The sequence below is a fragment of the Parus major genome, chromosome 7, assembly GCF_001522545.3.
Source record: "Parus major isolate Abel chromosome 7, Parus_major1.1, whole genome shotgun sequence".
Lineage (NCBI taxonomy): Eukaryota > Metazoa > Chordata > Aves > Passeriformes > Paridae > Parus > Parus major.
In genome coordinates, this window is record NC_031776.1 from 23,305,275 (window position 1) to 23,325,104 (window position 19,830).

General features: G+C 42.7%; 1 protein-coding gene across 7 annotated transcripts in view; it reads right to left on the reverse strand.

The window, feature by feature from the left end:
* SMARCAL1 (SWI/SNF related, matrix associated, actin dependent regulator of chromatin, subfamily a like 1) overlaps positions 1 to 16,524 on the reverse strand; it is a 35,808-nt gene extending 19,284 nt beyond the window's left edge. The window contains exons 1-9 of one of the 7 annotated variants that reach the window (XM_015635258.2): positions 16,445 to 16,524; positions 14,642 to 15,602; positions 13,894 to 13,944; positions 11,033 to 11,293; positions 9,781 to 9,831; positions 6,877 to 7,057; positions 5,780 to 5,930; positions 3,394 to 3,552; positions 1,612 to 1,677 (exon numbers count right to left, since the gene is read on the reverse strand). In XM_015635258.2, the coding sequence (XP_015490744.1) occupies positions 1,612 to 1,677; positions 3,394 to 3,552; positions 5,780 to 5,930; positions 6,877 to 7,057; positions 9,781 to 9,831; positions 11,033 to 11,293; positions 13,894 to 13,944; positions 14,642 to 15,512 (1,791 nt within the window). In that variant the 5' untranslated portion in view covers positions 15,513 to 15,602; positions 16,445 to 16,524. Of the gene's footprint in view, positions 1 to 1,611; positions 1,678 to 3,393; positions 3,553 to 5,779; positions 5,931 to 6,876; positions 7,058 to 9,780; positions 9,832 to 11,032; positions 11,294 to 13,893; positions 13,945 to 14,641; positions 15,603 to 16,078; positions 16,225 to 16,252; positions 16,422 to 16,444 lie in introns of those variants that run through there. The other 6 variants (XM_015635261.3, XM_015635262.3, XM_015635257.3 and 3 more) reach the window with 6 other exon arrangements.
* Positions 16,525 to 19,830: the final 3,306 nt, after the last annotated feature.

The following is a 19,830-nucleotide window of genomic DNA, read 5'->3' on the forward strand; positions in this document are numbered from 1 at the left end:
AGTATCACATAGTATAGTTGCTAAAGTCAGTATTCAAGTCATGAAAGCTCCTCATATTTTGGTAGTTCTTTCAAATACAAAAACATTGGTGTGATGTGTTGTGCCTGTAGTGACCACAGCATCACTCACTACGAGGTGAAGACACAGCTGCCAAAGAGGATAGTTTTAAAGCAAAATGTTGGAAAGCAAGGAGAGAAGAAAAATGGCTATTACAGCAAATACTCCAGAAATTTTAGTCAGCAACCTGGCAAACAGAATTTACCTGAACATCTAACACAAAATATCTGGTACTGCATGCTCATTGCAGGTGAGATAATGCACTATATGAACATAAAACTCTTAATGCTTTCAGAAGACTGAAATTCAGTTTCAGAAGCATCAGCTCTCAATTCTTTAAGACCAGTGATGTGACAGCATAAAACTGTAAATTCTCAGCAAGTGCATACAGGCAATTAACCTCTGCCTAACAGCTACCATCTTTCACTCTCATATCATGCAGCCTACAAATAATTTTGACAAGCTGATCCTTACAAAGCTTCAAGTAGCAAAAGATGAGGCTGCTTTTTGAGCATTTTGCTCAAAACGAGGGCGAATTTGTTATTTTCCACGATTTTTCAGACATACACCCTAATTACTGTATTTCAAACTGCTCACAAAATTGGACCTCCTACTTAAGTTTCCAAACATTAAAAGCCTGAAGTGATTTGAAAGCCATGAGAAGACAAGAGTCAGGCTTTTAAGGAGAACAACCAAGTTATTCAAGGACAACCATCTTCAGCATGCCATTAAGAATCTTGCATATTAAAGCTGGTTGCTATAAAGCCATCACAGATCAAATCTTCTCTTCATACATGCTGCTGATTAACTGCTGAAGAGGAACTGCATTTATCTTCTTCTAATGTACAGGCCCTGCAGTGTCTAGAAACTACCCATAACTTTCATCTGTATCTGTTAGAGGCTATCAGGGTGATTCTTTGATCCCAGGACAACAGGCAAACATTAGAATTTACATTTCTCCTTATGTATCTTATAATTGACTACTGACTCCCTTCTATGGACCCACTAACCTCACATTCCACCATTTCCCATTAATTCTGTACATGTGACCAGCAGGAAATCTCCTAAGCCCCAGCCACAAAAATCCATTGGAAGCCTGCAGTAACATTCTAGAACCCTAAAACCAGGGCAGGGCCCTAGGCAATGCCATTCTGACATGCAGCAGCAATTTGTGTGCTGAGAAGTAACTCATAATGATTATTTTCATTCAACAAACCATTTTGACACCACTATACTCTTTCTACTCTCCCTGAATACATTCAGTAAGTTCTGACATTCCCTTTTCCCTTTTCTGTCACCACAGAACTCATCAGTGGCAGAACCACAATTAGATCAAGGGAGCTTTTGAAGTTGTTTTGTTCAGTTTTGCCATGTAATATCTGTATGGAAACAAGTGGTAAAGCCAAATTTCAGTCTTGGATCTACATTATTACCTGGATTTTCCCTTGCACACCAAAAGAATTCAGCTGCTGGCTCCTAAGCCTGGTAAGTGGAGCACACTGCCCCAGGAGCCTGACGTTAGCAATCAGAGCTTTGGCACCCAGCATTACACACCTTAAGTAGAGGCATGGCAGCTTGGCACCGTGCAGTTTTTGTGTTCTTCAGGAAATGAGATTCATCCTGAAACAAAAATGCATGAAAGCAAAGTCAGTTCAGATCCATAGTCCAAATGCAGGTTACAGAACAAATTTCCAGTATTCTCAGCTATCTAGTATTACAGGCCTTTCATTCAGGATATTTCAGGCATTGGGATAGTCACATCAAATTCTAAACAAAAAAACAGGATTCAGAGTAGCAGGCTTCCTGTACTCAAACCTGCAGCTGCAAGCAAACAGAACAAAAATCAGACCTTGAAGGCATGAATCATAAATGAATACCAAAAAACATTGAGCAGAGAGAGCTGAAGAGAAAGGAGAAAGAGGAATATTTCATAACTGACACTCATTTGCCCCTATGTTTCTTTTAAATGCAGCAAACATAGGAGGCCTATATAGTGCCAGTTCCCTTAATAAGGGGTTAATACAAATAGTAAGGCAAAAAGAAATCTAATTAAGATCCAACTGTTCTGCTGATAGGGCTCACCAGGTGGGTAATAGTCTCCTACTTCAGACATCACCCTCAAATGGGCTTCACTTCTACTGCTATAGTAAGGCAGAACTTAAGGCACAAAAAGCAGTCAGCACCCTCCAAGGGTATATTCTCATCTTTCCACGTGGGCACAAACAAGCATGCAAAGACAATGCAACTGCTTAGCCTCTCAGGCACAGCCTTCTCCCTCCTAAATAACAAATAAGCTACATTAATTTCCCCAGCCACCAGAAGAAGAATGGAAGAAAAAGCAGGAAAGCTCAGCAAGCAGTAGGACTACTCTCATCTGTAAAAACCTACAAAGGGTCCAAATTTAAACATACAAACACACAAAAAGAACATCCACCAGTTCAGTGCTGGTTAAAAGTTCCAAGGCAAAGTTCTGGGTCTACAAAATTAATAATCTGCATTTCCACCTTGACAGAATGTTTACTCAGAGTGTGTGTAGGAGAAAAAATATAAAAATTAAAAAGTGAGTAGCTTGGTCTCCAAAGAACTCCATTTATTGCTGCATTCCATCTGATGCTGAGAAACAAAAAGATTATGTTCCAATTGCCATGATCTTTGAGCAGGTGTATATGTGTGCTGAAAACTAGACTGAGAACACCAAATACTCATAGTAAGCTACATAGACACTTTTGCTCTCTATTGATCCAAGCTGGATTTGAAACACTAGATGTTTTGAATTTTTAGTAACTGAAATCCAGAAAAATGTCATTTACTGTGGCTCTGTAACAAGATAAAAACTGGAACTTGAAGTAATTTACAAAAGAAACTATACAAGTGATCAAAGGAGGCTTAATGCAGATTGTCAGTGGAACACAAGCTAAGAGAGATTTTCTTGATGCTTTACCCACATGCTTAATGTTGAAAGGTTATATTGTTTACTGGATAAACACTAACACCACCCTGAAGTCCAAGACTTAAGAAGATACAATTCCAAGACTACTGTATTGACACACCACATTAAACACTTTTCTCTCCAGCAGAGGACATGACCAAGCACAATGAAATCAGAGAGGCACCATAACCAGTGAAAGTGAAAACACAGCCTTAGGAATCCCAAAGGAATTAAACTCTACTAGTTATTTCAAAAGATTTCAGAGAAACCCCATGCTTGTACTATTGAAGACACAATTACAAGATTCGTTCATTCCTAAATAAGGCCCAGTTCGCATTTCCTTGCTGTACAAAGGCTATCCCATTTGCAGCACAGAATTAACTTGAAAAATTTCATTCACCACTTACAACAATAACTACTTGGAATGTGCTCTTAAGTTGCTTGTCCATCCTGCTGAGGAGATCAAAACTGATGATGTTGATCAAGCTTCCTGTTAGGTTGTCTTTCCCACTCACTATGACATTGGTGCTTCCTGGACTCAAGGATGGAAGCCATCTGTGAAATGCCTGGAGGAAGAGGAAAGAAATTAATTGCATTCTAGTGCTTATCTTCTTTGTCAAGATCCCAAAGCACCACACAGAACTTCCTCATGAATACTTAGAACATGGACCCACCCCATCCACCATTAGACATCACTTCAGAGTACAGTAAGGGTAAGCAGCCTTCCCATGGCAACCTCCCTAGTAATGGGAACATCAAGAAGAGAACCCAGCCTACAAGGCAACATCTACTTTACACAGCAAGGAAAGCTCAAACCCTATTCCTTCTTACTGGAAAAAAAAAAAAAAGCAACCCAACAGACAAACAAAACAAAACCAACCCCAGTAATACTCCAAAACAACAAACAAAACCCTGATCTTTAGTGGAAATGTACATAACCTCCTGAGAAAGGTACCTGATATGCTCAGAGCCAGAGAATACTGTGACCACTGCTTACAGGAAAATTTAGTTTTCCCACTCAACAGGAAACTAAGGTTGTGAAACACAGACTTCTAAGCAGTAAACATCTATCATCTATAGCAATGTTTATGGTGAAGTACAACACATGCAGATGAACAAAACTCTACCTCCTCTTCTTAAAAAGTCCACCAAAAAAACCCAAAACCAAAAAAACAAAACAAAATGAAAAGATCAAGTTGACAACACACCAGCTGCTCTATGACAGCAGCTGAAATTCATGTGGTAATTGTCATTCAATCAACCTCTTGAAATGCTCCACACACCAGAGCAAGATATCCTCCCCCAGACCCATCTGTTAGCCAGACCACCCACCATTTCCCTTGTAATTCTGTCCCCAGTGACACCAAGCTCTCTGCAACATTTGAGTTCTGCTGATGTTGCTCTGCAAAAAACTGCCTGGGCCCATCAGGATCTGGTCCCTACAGAAATGTAACCAAATGAAGAAAATTTCTGCCAGTTTGGTTCCATAGACACAACAAAAGCTTCTATCATTACAGTAAAACACATCTGTACAAGAATAAACTGAGTAGATTACATACTAATAAAATTCACCATCTGAATTTCTGAAACACATTTTTCTTACATCTGCATCTACCACATACTCAAAAATTAACCAGATCTCTAAAGCAAATGTCCTAACAAAACATCTCCCACAGGAGCCTCCTGGGCAGCTGGGAGTAGGAGAGGGAAGAAATCAATCACTCAAATGAAGAAAAAAAATAAAACAACCAAAGAAAAACCAGACAAAAATGCCTCATATTTCTTAAAACTCCTGAAGCAGAATGTTTATTTGCAAAAGGTTTATTTGCAGTTGTCCAATATCAGGTTAGGTGTTTTCCCACAGGTTTATAGACCTTGAGATTTCAAGTATGATGAGCATCACTCCCTTTTTCAGTAAACAACTTTATTTTCTTCTCACCCTGCATTTTGTTGCACTACTGGACATTAAAACCCAGACCAAGATGCTCTAACAACCTGGTTATAGCACAAAACCAGCAAATCCTAATCAATACTTTTTTCATCAATGCCATATTCTAGGAAAAGCTAAACTCCCACCTCCTCCTTCTGTGGAAAAAAATTACTGACCTAAAAGCTCTGACTCACCTTTTTCTCCCACAGTGAAAACTTCACTAGCCTATGGCAACCCAACAGCCTCAGTGTACAAACTATGGCAGTGATTTATTTCAAGACACATTTCTCAACCACACAAACTTTCTTGGGCTTTGACCTACATTAATAAAGGACTCAGAAGAGGCTGCAGCACACACTGCACAGGTTAAAAGACATATTATGACAGACACTTAATGATGATCATAATGGAGCCTTTTGAACAGAGTGGAGAATCCCATCACCTGGACCCCCATTCCAGCCAAGGAACTGGCAAATACTGCTATGATGGGCTCCAATACAAGACAATTGCTTGAATGTAACTATTATCTTTGACACTGATGAGTAAAATGCTCCCTTGGAGCCAACTAACTTGCTGGAACGGAGTTAACAAGAGGGTCAGAGGACACACACTTTGTCTAGTTGTTCCTCTTCCCAAGAAATCAGCTGGACTACAAAAAGAAAATCAGCCAATAAAAGAAATAATTAGGCATATATCATACAGTTAGTGCCAAGCAATTTCCCACTATCAAGCTTCTAATCAGTGCAATTTTTTGCTTCTTTGCCTTAATACACTTAGAAGTTTAACTTTTGCAAAGCACAGTACAGTCTAACCATCACACAGGCTCTTTACCCACCCCGTGCACATGCCCAAGCTCACAGTACCTCTGCCCATGTAAACCTCACGGAAGAAGGAGTGACCACCAGCAAGGGCCATTCCTGCTGGTAATAGGCAGCAATGCAGATGGCCTGGATGGTCTTGCCCAGGCCCATGTCATCTGCGAGGAGCAAACGTCCATCTCTGGAAATTGCAAAACTGGGGAAAATAGAGAGGGAAAGAGAAGTCAAGAAATGAGTTACTATCTGGCAACCAAGATGGGCACAAGTCATAACTGAGCCTCTAATGTGGATCACCTGGAAGTGATCTGGGTTCTTCAGTAAACCTGGATTTTCTCCCTTAGTCTTCATACAAGGGAGCAACTCGCACAAATCTCTCAAAGCTTGGAAGCTTCTGAACAGAGTGGTTCATCCTAGTCCTTAGAGATTTTGATTTCATATGAGAAGTAGTGTCAAGACCTCACAATTATTTAAAGCACGTTCTTTCCATGATATTACTCATATTGTGTTCTACAGTTCATTCTGGCTGAGCTAAGAAATTATTACTAAAAACAACAGCAATTTAAGACCATTAAGTACAGACTGTCCTGGACTGCATATTGAAATAAACAACTAATGATCATATATGATGGAAACAGCAACATTAAAGTTTTTATCTGTACATATAATTAGTAATTTTAAATCTTTTAAGGCTTGGGTTTCATTTCCTGGTCCCTTCCCATGCGTATTTAATATTCAAAAAACAACAACAACAACAGAAGAGATGCACTTGGGGAAAAAACCAATTACCTTACAAAATAAAAATCATATGACAATTATGTACATACTGAATCATAAGAAGAAGAGATGTATCATTTGAACAATTTTTTAGACTAACAAAATACTACTTTCCACCTGACTCATGATGAATTTTATCTAGAAATAAAACAGATGTGTCACTCAAAAAATAATAAAAATTTAAAAAAAAATCCCAAACAAACCATACTATACCAAACAGTCAAAAGCCCAAAGATACAGAGTATAATAGACCCAGACTCTAGAGAAATGCAGAACCCTCCATGGACAAGAAGGCAACCTGGGCACCAATATAAACTACACAATTCTAGACAAGGACCAGCGCTTAACAGCATGCGAAAAGGACATACTTCACACCTTCCCGCTGAAAGGGCATGAGGCTTGTCACAATTTTGGAGTCCACTACTGAAAGGTCAGCATCAGGAATGTCTGTCTGTGATGGAGATCTCTGGAGTTGAGCAGCAAAGGTCTTAACTACTGCTTCAGGCAGTGGCTCCACTTCTACAGATACGAGGCTCAGTAACACTTTCACTGCAAAGAACAGAGCAGTTTATTATCTGAAGGGACAGCACACACAACTTCCATTATGCATCTCAGGACACAACCCTCAACCTCAGCAAAAATATTATTTCCTATCCTGAAACAGTTCACAGAAATCATGGCACCATGCACAGGTGTTAGCCTGGCCTCTTCCCTAAAGTCTATTTCAGAACCACATGATGATTCACATCTCCTCCCCTTAGACTTGGTTATAAAAAAACTGAAACTCTGATGCCATCATTCAGAGATGATTGCTACTAATACAGCTGGAGCTGGATTATTCATACTGAGGGCAGCTTAGGGCACACTTTACTCAGAAATGAAAGTACAGATTTGAACAAAACTGCTCCTGAAGCCTAAAAAGCAGGGGCATCTTGACCCTGGGATTCTGTACCTCTAAGGTTTCCAGTGTACCAAAGCCATCACAAGTGACCCAGGACAGTTACCTACAGAACATATTTCGTCTTCAGTTTTGAAAACTCTCTTCTCCTCCTGTTTCCTGCATTCACACAGTTGGGTTCTGCCTCCAGTTTACCACATTGGCTACGAAAACAGGAAGCACCTCAAGACTCAGAGAAACACCTCTTGTACCACTAGCAGCAGCACTCTGACAGCTATCCTTCAGGACCAACAGCACCTCCCTGCTCAGCTGGTGGCCACTGCTGTTCTCCTGGACAGAAGCAGCTTACAGGACAGAACCAGCTCACAGGCAGCTCCTTCAGTTCCTCAATACTGCTCCTGCATCCATGAAGCCTCACAACTTTAACTTCACAGTTGAACTAAAGGGATCCCCAGCATCCATTATGCCAAGACCTTGGAGCCTTCATCTTTTCAACTCATTCACCATAACAATAACGGCATCTAGCCAATTTTCCTCCTGGACAATGTTATTTTAGTGCCCTCCAGCAGCCTCTCTATCCCATCCCCTCAAAAGTAAGTGTTTCTTTTTAACCCAACAGTTAATTTCTAAGAAAATAAACATTGGTTTTAAACACAGAGAGCTATGACGAGGAAAACTTATTTAATAATTTTTGTCCAGTGACTGTGAAATCAACGACACCTCTACAGTAGGAACACAAATGCAGGTGCACAGATTTTTATTGCAGGAAGCAACTTCTTTTTTCTTTAGTAGCTGGTTTGTATATAAAGTCCAGAAGACAAAAAAAATTTGCTTGGAAAAACAACTAAAATAAGAACTCACTAAACCAGCAGTAAATGCACCAGAATTCAATTAGGTATTTTTGTTTCAGTTGTCTCTGAGAGGAAAACAGCAGGATGGACCCCTGCCATATAAAGGGAGAAAGCAATTCCAAGAAATATACATATGAAAAGATTTCCATTTGTGGTTGGGCAATGACCAAACTTTTAAAACTCTCCAGTTTAATTTATTCTTCTTCAATAGCAGGAACTCTCTCCACCCAAAGAACAGCACAAGCTTGTTATTACACTCAGAGACCGAGCTATGTGTTAGCATAATTGCTACAATTTGCTCACTGATAATTCTGTTGCTATTGTTCTGTACATGAGCTGGGAGAGTGATTAAGATATATCTGCCACCAGCATGATTCATCCAAGAGACAGTTTTTAGTGAAGTGACCTTTATATAAAGATGACTGAGCAACTAGGAAAAGAGACATTAACCTCTACAAACAGTTCCCAGCTAACAGATCTCTCTGCTGGAAATGGCAACCAGCCTTTCTAAATTATCTTTTTTTTTTAATTTTGATGTTGGCAAATGAACAGGCAACAAAGCAAATGCTGTTCCTCTAAAAGGCACGTGCTGGAATCCTCAAATGCCCTCACAAATTACACTCTGCAAGATTCATGGATTTCTTTTTTCCTTTCCTCAAATCTTTGGGATTCTGAATACCTCATGTAATGTGTACAACTGCCAGCCAGCGTGACCGAGCCTGTGACAGACTAGGAGGTGACGTGTCTGCTCTGCCTGGCACAAGCTACAGGATCAGGCCCTTGGCATGTACAAGAGGCCTTTTGACCAAATTGTGAGCGATTATCAAGCACTCACCAAAACCAGCAGTGTCAACATTCCAACCCTGCAGTTTCCTAACAGTCTCCTCCAAGACACACTCGTTTTCAAGACCCAGCCTTCCTACATAGCCCCACCACATGGCTTTCAGCCCTACAACCATTACTAATGTTATTAACACATGCATCATAGAAGCATGCACTTACTCAATTATTAAACATACTCTGGTATCCCATGGAAGCAGGAGCCCATGCTGGAGAAAAATTGCTCTGAGAAACAGCATTTCAGCTCTGAAACACACACTTCCTAAGGATGTGCATGGAGCAGCTGCCTTATTATCCTCCTGAAACTTACCCCAACCAAATTCCACAGCCACAAACACTCACATGAGCACCAAAGCAAACACAGGATGACTGGGATGATAAATAATAGCTATAATACTTAGGACTTGTGTAATGCTATTCATCTCAAAGCACTCTATAAGCTTAACTAAACATAAAAACCTGAGAAGCAGATGTGCTAGAAGCATGCTGCAGAGATTGGATTATTCTGCAAAGTTCCATGTATTAAAAAAAAAACCAAAACAACACACCAAAACACAGTTCTACATTTCAGTTCAGTAAGTCACAGTTTCAGCAGCATTACACAGAGGCACGTAGGCAAAAGTCAATAGACAGAAACTGATGCACAGGAAGTTCTCCCTCACTGGAGAAACACAGCTACTCACTTAGTTTGGGGTAATCCTCCAGGAGGAAATTCCACTTTCTGGTATTCATATCTGCAATAGTTACAACAAACACTGTCTTAAGTCTCTTAAAAAAAAAAAAAAAAAAGACTGAATTATCTGTCCATAAGAACATGTCTATCTACCTATATCCTCTGCATTTCAGAACCATTTTAAAAGAATTGTTACCTTGATCAAAATCAATTCTCATCTGTTTGCTGTCATGTTAAGCAAACCATTTGGAGATTTAGAAGTATGACCAAACATCTGAAGTGCTGGTATCACCAGAGCAAGCCAAGATCAGCTCTCCTAACGAACTCATCTGCTCAAGGATTTTGGCAACCACTCTCTCTTCACTGCAAGACGGGATGAAGAATACATGCAAAGTCTCTATCTGTGAGCCAACAAACTCTGACTTCAGTCAGTAAAACACTCACTTTCAATTGTGCCTCCATACCCAAGAGTCAAAGTGCTTAGGAGGCTACAGAAGGAAATGAATCAATTCATGAATATCCAAAATGTAACATCAATGCCAGACCTATCTGGCAAGCTTATCCCTGGGTAGCATCTGTGTACAACATCCAGGGAAAGAGTGAATTCAGAGTCCGGTGAAGACACAGTGAACCAGGTGGGGCCCTGCCCAAAGAACTAGAGCTCCAGAATTTCTTCTCCATGCTGTCACTGACCTTCTGTGACACTGTGCATGTCACCTCATCACTCTGTGTCTCATTTGCCAAAGTACAAGTGGAAAAAAAAATTGTATTTACCATTGAAATCTGAATGCCAGCATAAAAAGTGCTCTACAAAATTGCCCTGAAAACATTGATAAAACTCACAGTAAATTAAATCTGCTCAGGCAATTGCAGCCACTATACACCACAATAAAGCAGAAGTAAGAGAATGTCCAGCTGCACTTGAAAATAAAGAGAAAACTTTGCATGGTCTCCATACTGCTGGCAAATTATCAGCACAACCGACCTCATTTACAGTATTTACAGTAAATGTAAATGTAAATGCTGAGATCTGAAATACCACCTTGGCTAACAGGCCTAGAAGAGGACATGTTCTGCCAGGGGATAAAGTGCTGGACACGAATACAACACTAAAGCAGAACCACACAATCTTTTAAAATCTTCAGCAAAGCACATTCTCTTATGCTCGTTCAGAGGGATGTACTCTCACAACCTCTCTTCTTTGAAGCAAGAGCAGCCCCAACAAGGTCCTTATTAGAAAGCAGGCACAGCAGGAGACTCACCATAATTTCTGGAATCCATCTGTTTGAACACTCCAATCACTTCTGCAGAATACCCAATATCGACCTCAAATCGCAAGCGAGAAGTAAGCACACACTTCCCTTTGACAAGGGCTGAGGGTTTCTTCCAGTTCTTACACATCTTCAAGAGGGATTTCATATCTACCCCACTGCCAACAAAATGAGAGCCTGATGCTGACCCAACCACATTTTCTCTGTCCAGTGGTGACAGAATCACTGATGAAAGTTTATTTGCTGCTTCCACTAGGAAGAAAAACAAGCATAGAGATATAGAAAAGAATTAATAACAAAGAACACACCCAAGTTTAAAAGGAATGATGATTCCCTGCTTTCATTCATAGGGACAAAGAATAGAGAAAGCAATGGCCTGGAGGAGTAGGTTGGTGGGATTTTCCACAGAGAACACAGCAGGGACAAAGGGAACATGTGATAGTAAGAGAACAAGGGCCTGTCCAGCATTGTGATTGCACTAAGCTCCCTCTCTGTCAGTAATCCTAAAATGTGGCTCCCTAGGCCAGGACAAGCAATCTGCAGAAGCACATTTAGCAGTAAATTGCACACAGCCATACAGTGCTTTCACTCAGAAAATCACAGGGACAGGGCCATGGTGATCAATAGCATGTGTCTGAAAAGATGGGAAGGTGCTTCTGTAAACAGCAAAGGAGAAAGATTTAAAAATATCTGCCTCCTGCCTCACGTCAATGTCTGATTGGTAATAAATCTAGGAGGAAGGCTGTGTATTCACAATGCTGTAGGAAGGAATCTAGTCCAAATTCCTAAATCTCTTTTGTTACAAGTTAAGTTCATTACCCTTCATTCCTTGTCTTACAGTTAGACTTGCACTTCCACCCAGCCATCTGCACTGCTGTCTTACCCATCACCAGCAATCACTTCTGTCACAATGCCAGGGCGTGGAGAGAGGAGGGACACAGCATTTTACAGATGTTAGCCCAAGAACACAGCTATCCACAGTAATAAATATGCCACTTATCCCCATGTCTCTCTGCCAATTTATACCCATGTGTTGTCTTTATTATTACAACTGAACTGTGATGGTTAAGGAATGGGAATACGATTTCTTATACTTTTTACAGCACCTAAGTAATGAAGTTTGTCCTCAAGCCTCCACCTCACAGGTATTACAGTAACACAAAGATTCATGCACATCTCCAGAGTCCATTAGACTCAAAAGCAGGGGACCATTAAGCACACTCTGCCTCCAAGTACTTGTGGAAGGCAACTTCACCTCTCTGGGAGTGGGAACTGTTTAGAATAAACCCAGGTGAATCCAGGCCTTTGAGCACTGAGCTGCACATCATGATCCACTCTGCCTCTTTTTAAGTAGCCCAGAAAACTGACACACAACAAAAAGGTACAAACTTTAGGTTCAGTGGTCAAGATGTGAAAATGGAGAAAGAAATTCAGAAAATGTCTTCCTTATCAATTAATAAATAAACTATTTGGGTATCATCCAACCTTATTTTAAACTAAGTGACTTCCTGAATAAATACAAGCATTCTACTACAAATAAAAAGTTTAAGAGTTCTCACTGATAATAGTTTTAAAATTAGAGAGATTGGAAACCACCAGTTTAGACCTTCTCCTCCCAATGCATCTAGCAAAAGATTTTAGATGCTACTGATTTTTGTGTAGTTAGAGGTCACCTCTACAATTAAAACTGAAAGAAATTAGGGGGGGGGGGGCGGAAAAAGTGTATTTTACTCCTTTATTTCAACATTTTTTTCTAGGCTTGACTGCATGTTTAATTTATAGTACAAAGATAAAAGAGGTGATACAAGACCACATTATTCAGGAAAATTAACTTACAAGTAGGAACTTTAAAAATAATTGTTTGACACTTTTACATTTTCAAGGCCCTTTTAACTTAGTTCTCTTTTCTCATGCTATTTTCCCCAGTTTCACAGGCCAATGTCAGTCACATACTGTCTTCACTTGTAAAAAGGAATTTCCACAGTGTACTCATATATTTCATAGCTTTAAAGAAAAATGCCTGATTTCTAAAAACCATTCTCTTCATTTGCAAGCTCCTTGGTACAGAGACTCTGCTCTCTTCTATGCTTGATACACTTCAAGCAACCCAACAGCATTTAAATTATAAATGTGTGGCAACCCACATGGGAAGCTAAAACGCCAGCACTCAACTGTGGTTTTTTAAAGTGCTCAACACAGGCCTAATTCTGTTTCCACTGAAATCAATAGTGATTTATCACTCACTTCAATACAGTGTGCTTTTGAAAAGCCTACCTGAAGTGTTTGCCTCTATAATCTCTCAATCTTTCCAGAATAAGGTGACAGGAGAGGAAAAAAAAGATAAACCCGCCCTTGTTATACCAAAAGAAAGGCAAATTCATTTTCAGTCTCACTCAAAAGCCTGGAAAACTACCCTTTATCATCTTCTGACACACAATATTAAAAGTGAAGTGTTTATATAAGAGCTATTTAAAAAGAAAATACATAAATGGACCCAGAAATTAAGCATTAGCCACAGGAACACACTAAGTTCTCAAAACAAATTCAAAACAAGTGCCAGCACAGCAAATTAATTTTCCTATGATCTTGTTGGTTGCTGAAAAATTTAGTTGTAGATAAAGTGTAACCTGTGCTTGGTATTTAGAATACATGAAAAATCAAATTATTTCTTATCAACTACAAAGTATCAGAAAAACGTTGTGAGCTAGATACCTATAAGATGGGCATTATCTTTAAATAGCACTACTTTTATTACTCAAGACACTAACAAAGCTAAGCAATAACTGTGGAAAGCAGGGAAAGGAGGGGGTGTCAAGATTCAGCTTGTTTTTTATCATTCAACATTTACTTACAGAGACTGCTGTAATCTTCCATGCTGAAATTCCATTTTTTCATAGCAGGATCTAAAGTAGGGCAAGAGTAATAGGGCAGAATATGAATCATTTGGGGCAGAAAAAAAGTGGTGGTGTGAAATGCTCATGCAACGTAAAAGTATTCAATCTACTCATGCAAACTTTTTGCCACACATCTGAAAAACAGTTATGCCCAAGTTTACAGCTACATGACAGCAGAAAAAGCCATGGGGAATATCAATACTAAGACAAGAATGCAACAGCCATTCAGAGGGATCAGCAACACGAGGGAAAACAAAAATAGAATATAATAAATAAAGGTAGGGGTAAAAGATCAGAAAAAAGACAAAAGGGGGAGATTCCACTGCTCTCTGTAGCCCAGGAAACAGAATCAGCTCATAACTCTGAACTATAGCTGAAGTGACCCATTTTCACATCCCAGTTTATGAATAACTTTGTTTCCTTCACTGCCAAAAAACTCAGACCAGCTGCCTCCACTAAACTTCTCAGAGCACTGCTCATAAAGCAAGGCCTCTGACTTCTTTTCTAAATCCAAGCTCAAGCTATTTATGTATAGAATTTCTAACCAATTTAATCTGTATTTACTTCTTTAATCCCCCATTAATATCACATATTCCACCTCAGCATTAGGTACGCTGGTAAGAGCAAGTAGCAACTACAATTTCAGCAGATGCCAAAACTTTAACCCAATTTAAAACAGAGATAACAGCAAATAAACAATTCTTACCATAGGCTTTGCTTGGTACCCTCTTAAACACAGCAATAAGTTCAGCATTATACCCTATTTCAACCTGGAATCGGTCTTCCCCATATTTCACACATTTTCCTTTTGTAACATTATTTGCTTTCTTGTGAGAGACAGCTTCAAAGGTAGAGCCCACACCAGCAGAGCTGGTCAGCTTCTGCATCCTAACACTGGCCTGAGAGACAGAACCTCCCCCTGTTCTTTCTGTCGGTGTGTTTATGTTTATCAGCATTTCTGAATCACTCAGGGCGGTGCTGCTTGGTGGTGAAACATATTTAATGGCAGGTTTGTTCTGAGTTTGTAAATCTTTACTGCTGTCAGGGTGCCCGTTATCAATGCATCTTGGATGAGGTGGTCCTGTGGGCTTTTTGAAAGCTGGGTAGCATTTGGGCTGTTGGAATGTTCCATGATTAATTAAAGTGTGTTGTCTATGTTCCTGACTACCAGCATCCAAGTAATGTTTATGGGAATAACTCAGTGAATTCGGGATCATTGCAGGGAGCTGCTTAAGGCCACTTGCTTGTTCCGCGTCCTCTGAACAACTCTTTTGCTGCTCTCTGTGTGAGCCAGCCATCTGTTGGTTTGCTGTGTAATGGTTATAGCCTTTCTGGAGACAGCTCTTCTGCTCCACAGGCATGTTTGGATTCTGTCGGTGCTGGCTGCTGAACCCGACATGATTGCTTTCTTCCTTGGAGTTTCCCGGATCGCCCAGACTCTGCTGTTTCTCTGGAGGTGCAGCGATGCCCACATGCTCAGCTCTCTGTGCTGCCAGCCTCTCCGCTCTCCTAGCCAAAGCTAGCCGGCGGTTCTCTTCGATCCTTTTCTTTTGCTCCTCTGTAAGGCCTGCTGACATCTTCAACAACTCCAACAACAAATCTGTGTCAAAACTACACTAGTAATTAATCACAGAGGCGCCTGCTTCTTTAGAGGAAGGGAGGCCAGTCTACAGAAAAAACCAAACAACAAAAAAATTATTATTGTATTGATAACTTAGTATTATTCGTGATTGAGTACTACTGTAACTGATCCTACACAAATCTAGTAGTACAGCAAAGCTGTCACACCAATGCTGAGCCATTATCAGCAAGTAGATGGTGACAGACACTGATGATGCCTTGCATGCCAGCCCTGCATAGATAAAACATATGGGAAAAGGAGAAAACTTCTATTCCACTATAGTTCTGACTACTCTTCTCTGCAATTCCCAGCAGAACTAATAAAATAGCAAAGCACTGGGACACCCTGCACTGCAGAGCCAGCCATACAAAAGCACATGCAAAGCAAAGGATTACAAACATCACTGCACAGTCTTTGGTGGATGTCTTATTTTGGGTACCTATTAGGAAAGATGGGACGATGCCCATTTTCCCTGTTCACCTTCAGTTCCTGCTTATCTCATAAAGCGTGGCAGATACATACATGCTGAACCCCACAGGACAGAGCCAGCTCCTCCTGAGAAGCCTCCACTCACAGGTCAGGGGCCTTCAAATAGAAGCGAGGACCGGGCTCCCCTGACATCTCCCAGCAAGCCCCCTCGCTCCATGCGCTCACCGCCCCATGTCCTGCGGGATGCCCGCCTTCTCCGTTCCTCACCTCCCTGCGGGCGGTGAGGTTCACCCTCTGCCCCCTCCTCTCCCATGAGCCGGGCAGGCTACCGTCCCAAACGCTTCCGAGGTCCCGGCCCACCCTGTCCCTCGGGCCACCCCGCCACCATCCGCCGGCCCCGGGATCCCGGAGGTCAGGCCCTGTTCCCCGTCCGCCCCGGGGGCTCCGCCGCCCGCTCACCGCCGGCGGGCACGGCCCGGAGCGCCGCCGAGGAACTACAGCGCCCAGCAGGCCCTGCGCTACCGCCCGGTGGCACGGGGCGGGCGGGAGTGTATAGCACGCCGGGAGATAGGAGGGGTGCGCGGAGCGCTGGGAAATGTAGTGTTCCGGTCGCGGCGCCATCTCGAGGCGCTGGGGTTGAGGCGTTCCTTGAAGGGAGCCAGGTCCCCAGACTCCCGGGCCACCCGCTCAGGCCCCGTACGGCTTGCGGGGATTCTGCTGCCGGCCCTAGGCTGAAGCCTTGGCCCAGCAGCACGCAGCGCTGTACGGCCGGGGGTGTACGGACACCCTCGCTGGCTGCCCCGGTGTGTGGCTCCGGCACGCCAATGTGTGCTGTTCCTGAATGGTGACCGAGCGGGGAGTGAACAGTGGAGCTGACGTGGGAGAAAGGGCGACGGCACTTGTCAGCCGTGAGGAAGGAGTCTGACCCCGGGGGTTACGAGCAGCAGCAGCTGGCAGTGGTGCAAGGCTGTTCTGTCATTTTTGAATATTGATGGTAGGTTGGAAAAGACTTCTGAAATTGTGCCCAACCGATAACCAAACACCACCTTGTCAGCCACACCATGGCACTGAGTGCCACGTCCAGTCTGTCCTTAAACACCTCCAGGGATTGTGACTCCACCACATCCTTGGGCAGGCCATTCCAATGTCTGATCACCCCTTCTGTAAAGAAATTCTTCCTAATGTCCAACCTAAACCTCCCCTGGTGCAGCTTGAGGCTGTGTTCTCTCATCCTGTGCCTGGCTGCCTGGGAGAAGAGCCCTACCTCCTCTAGCTCCAATTTGCTTTCATGTGGTTGTACAGGGTGGTAAGGTCTCCCCAGGCTTCCTTTGCTCCAGGATAAACACCTGCAGCTCCCTCAGCAGCTCCTCATGGTACTTGTGCTCCAGACCCTTCACAGCTCTGCTGCCCTTGTCTGGACTCACTCCAGCACCTCCATGGCCTTCCTGAAGTGAGGGGCTCAGAAATGGTCACAGCACTCAAGGTGTGGCCTCACCAGCGCTGAGTACAATCACTGCCCTGGTCCTGCTGGCCACACTATTGCTGATCCAGGCCAGGTGCCATTCGCAGCCTTGGACAATTGGGCAAAGCTGGCTCACGTTCAGCTGCTGTCGACCAGTTTTTCCGATGAGCAGCTTTCCAGCCACTCTACCCCCATCCTGTAGCACTGCCGGGGGTTGCTGTGGTGAAGTGCAGGGCCTGGTACTTGGTCATGTTGAATGTCATACCCTGGTCTCTGCCCATTCATCCAGCCTGCCCAGCTTTCTCTGCAGAGTGACAATCCAACCCAACTTGGTGTCATCCACAAATTTGCTAATGGTAAACTCAATCCTTTCATCCAGATTGGCAATAAACTGGACTGAACACAACACTGATCCCTGGGGACACTACTAGTGACCAGACAGATGAGGAGATGTGCCTGGAGGCTGGAAGAGGAGAGATGTCAGGGCTTTCCACAAGCAGGACATAAAAGAGGGCACAGGAAATTACAGGCCCATTACTACTATGAAGCAGGTGATTGGGAAAGCCAGCATAGATTTACTAGAGACAATCATAGCAGATTAACCTGAGGACCTTCTACAGCCAAATGACATTTTTTGTCTACATGGAGAGAGTAATGGAAGTCGTTAACTTGGACTTCAGCAAAATACTTGAACATGTTTCCCATGGCCTCCTCCTTGATGACCAGATAGACTGAAGGAGGGATCTGTGAGATGGGTAGGAAATTGGCTTCCAGGCCACAGCAGAAGGCAGCAATCAATGGGTTTTATTCAGGCTGGCAGCCTATCATAAGTGCTGTCCCTTAGGGAGCAACACTGGGTCCTGCACTGTTCAAGAAATTACACTAGAAGAGGTTTCATCTTGATATGAGAAAGTAATTTTTTGCATTGAGAACAGTCAATCATTGAAACAACCTCCCCAGGGACATAGTGGGGTCCCCATCACTGAAAGTTTTCAAGATCCATTTGGACAGCGTGATAGTTAACCTCATCTAGGCTCCCTTTCCCTCAAAGGGTTAGATCAGGTGGTCTTTTGAGGTGCTTTCCAACTTTGGCTGGTTTATGATTTTGTGAACATCTTCAAATAAGATGATTACTCATATTTACATCAGTTAAAATAAAAGTTAAAATAAAAAGGTCTCCCGGGGTTTTTAATTATACATGGGGCTTGATTATACACATTGAGATGCCTTTCCTGAACAGTCACATTCCCCATGTGGGTGACCAGAGCAGTAACTGGAGAGAAGGCAGAGAAAAAGCCCTAGGGAACACCATAACCCCCTCCCATCTCAGAATTTTACTAACCTGCCCAGTGGCAGGCCCAGAGCTGCCATTCTTGTCCCCAGACACCATTTTCTGACACCTGACAGGCCCTTTGGCTCAGGACACTGAAGCCAGCTGGCTGTTTCACAGTTTATTCATTCTTCTCTCTGCTGGTTAATTAGAAAAGGTTATCATTAAATTGCTTCCTGATTAAACAACAGTGACTGCCATTAGTCAGGAGCTTGTCAGCCTGAAAAAAACAAGGCAGGCGGGAAGAGTGAGGTGCAACTCCACACACACCACAACCCTGGGAGTGCTGTTCCTTACCTGGGAATCACACACAGACATGAGCACACCACATGCACACAGGCACTTGTAAACACACTGCTTTTAAGGAAAACCACAGGCTATGGAGACATTTGGGTCCATGGTTTTGCCCCAGCTTCTCTCAAGCAAAACAATCAAACCTTTTTACACGTTCCAGGTCCTCTCACTGCAGAGCATGTTTGCTAGGAAGGGGTTCACAGCCCCATGGTCTCTGTCCAGATCTTCCACCTTTGCCCTTTCTTCCCCTGCAAGCCAGCAGACTCCTGGTGGCTACACAGCAGAGAGAGAAAGGAGTGGATGAGATACTGTTTTTTAATCTTTCTTTTCGCACTTTTGACTGCCCAGAGCTAAACCAGATCCCAGTGTCACATATGGATGAGAGAGAGAGAGGGAACATGCAGAGCATAACCCCACAACTGTTTCCAGCTACCTTCTCCTTGCCAGCAGCTATCCAGTTCCAGCTCTCTGGCAATGGCTCCTTATGCTTTGAGAGATCTTGTGGGGGAAAAAAAAAAATCAAGGGAAGAGTGAGAAAAGCCCCATTCAGGACTGTCCCCAGCTCATGCAAATGTTGAGAGCAGAGCATCATGTGCAGAGAGCTCTTGAGTTGCACGGTCAGGCAGACACAGACAGACGTTGAAGCATTTGCTCCATATGGCACAAGTTCAGCGAGACACAAGGAACAGCCTGGCCGTGCAGAGAACAGACCTACAAAATGAGAGGCCGCTTGCAAGCAGTTTGCTGGTGCACTCCAGG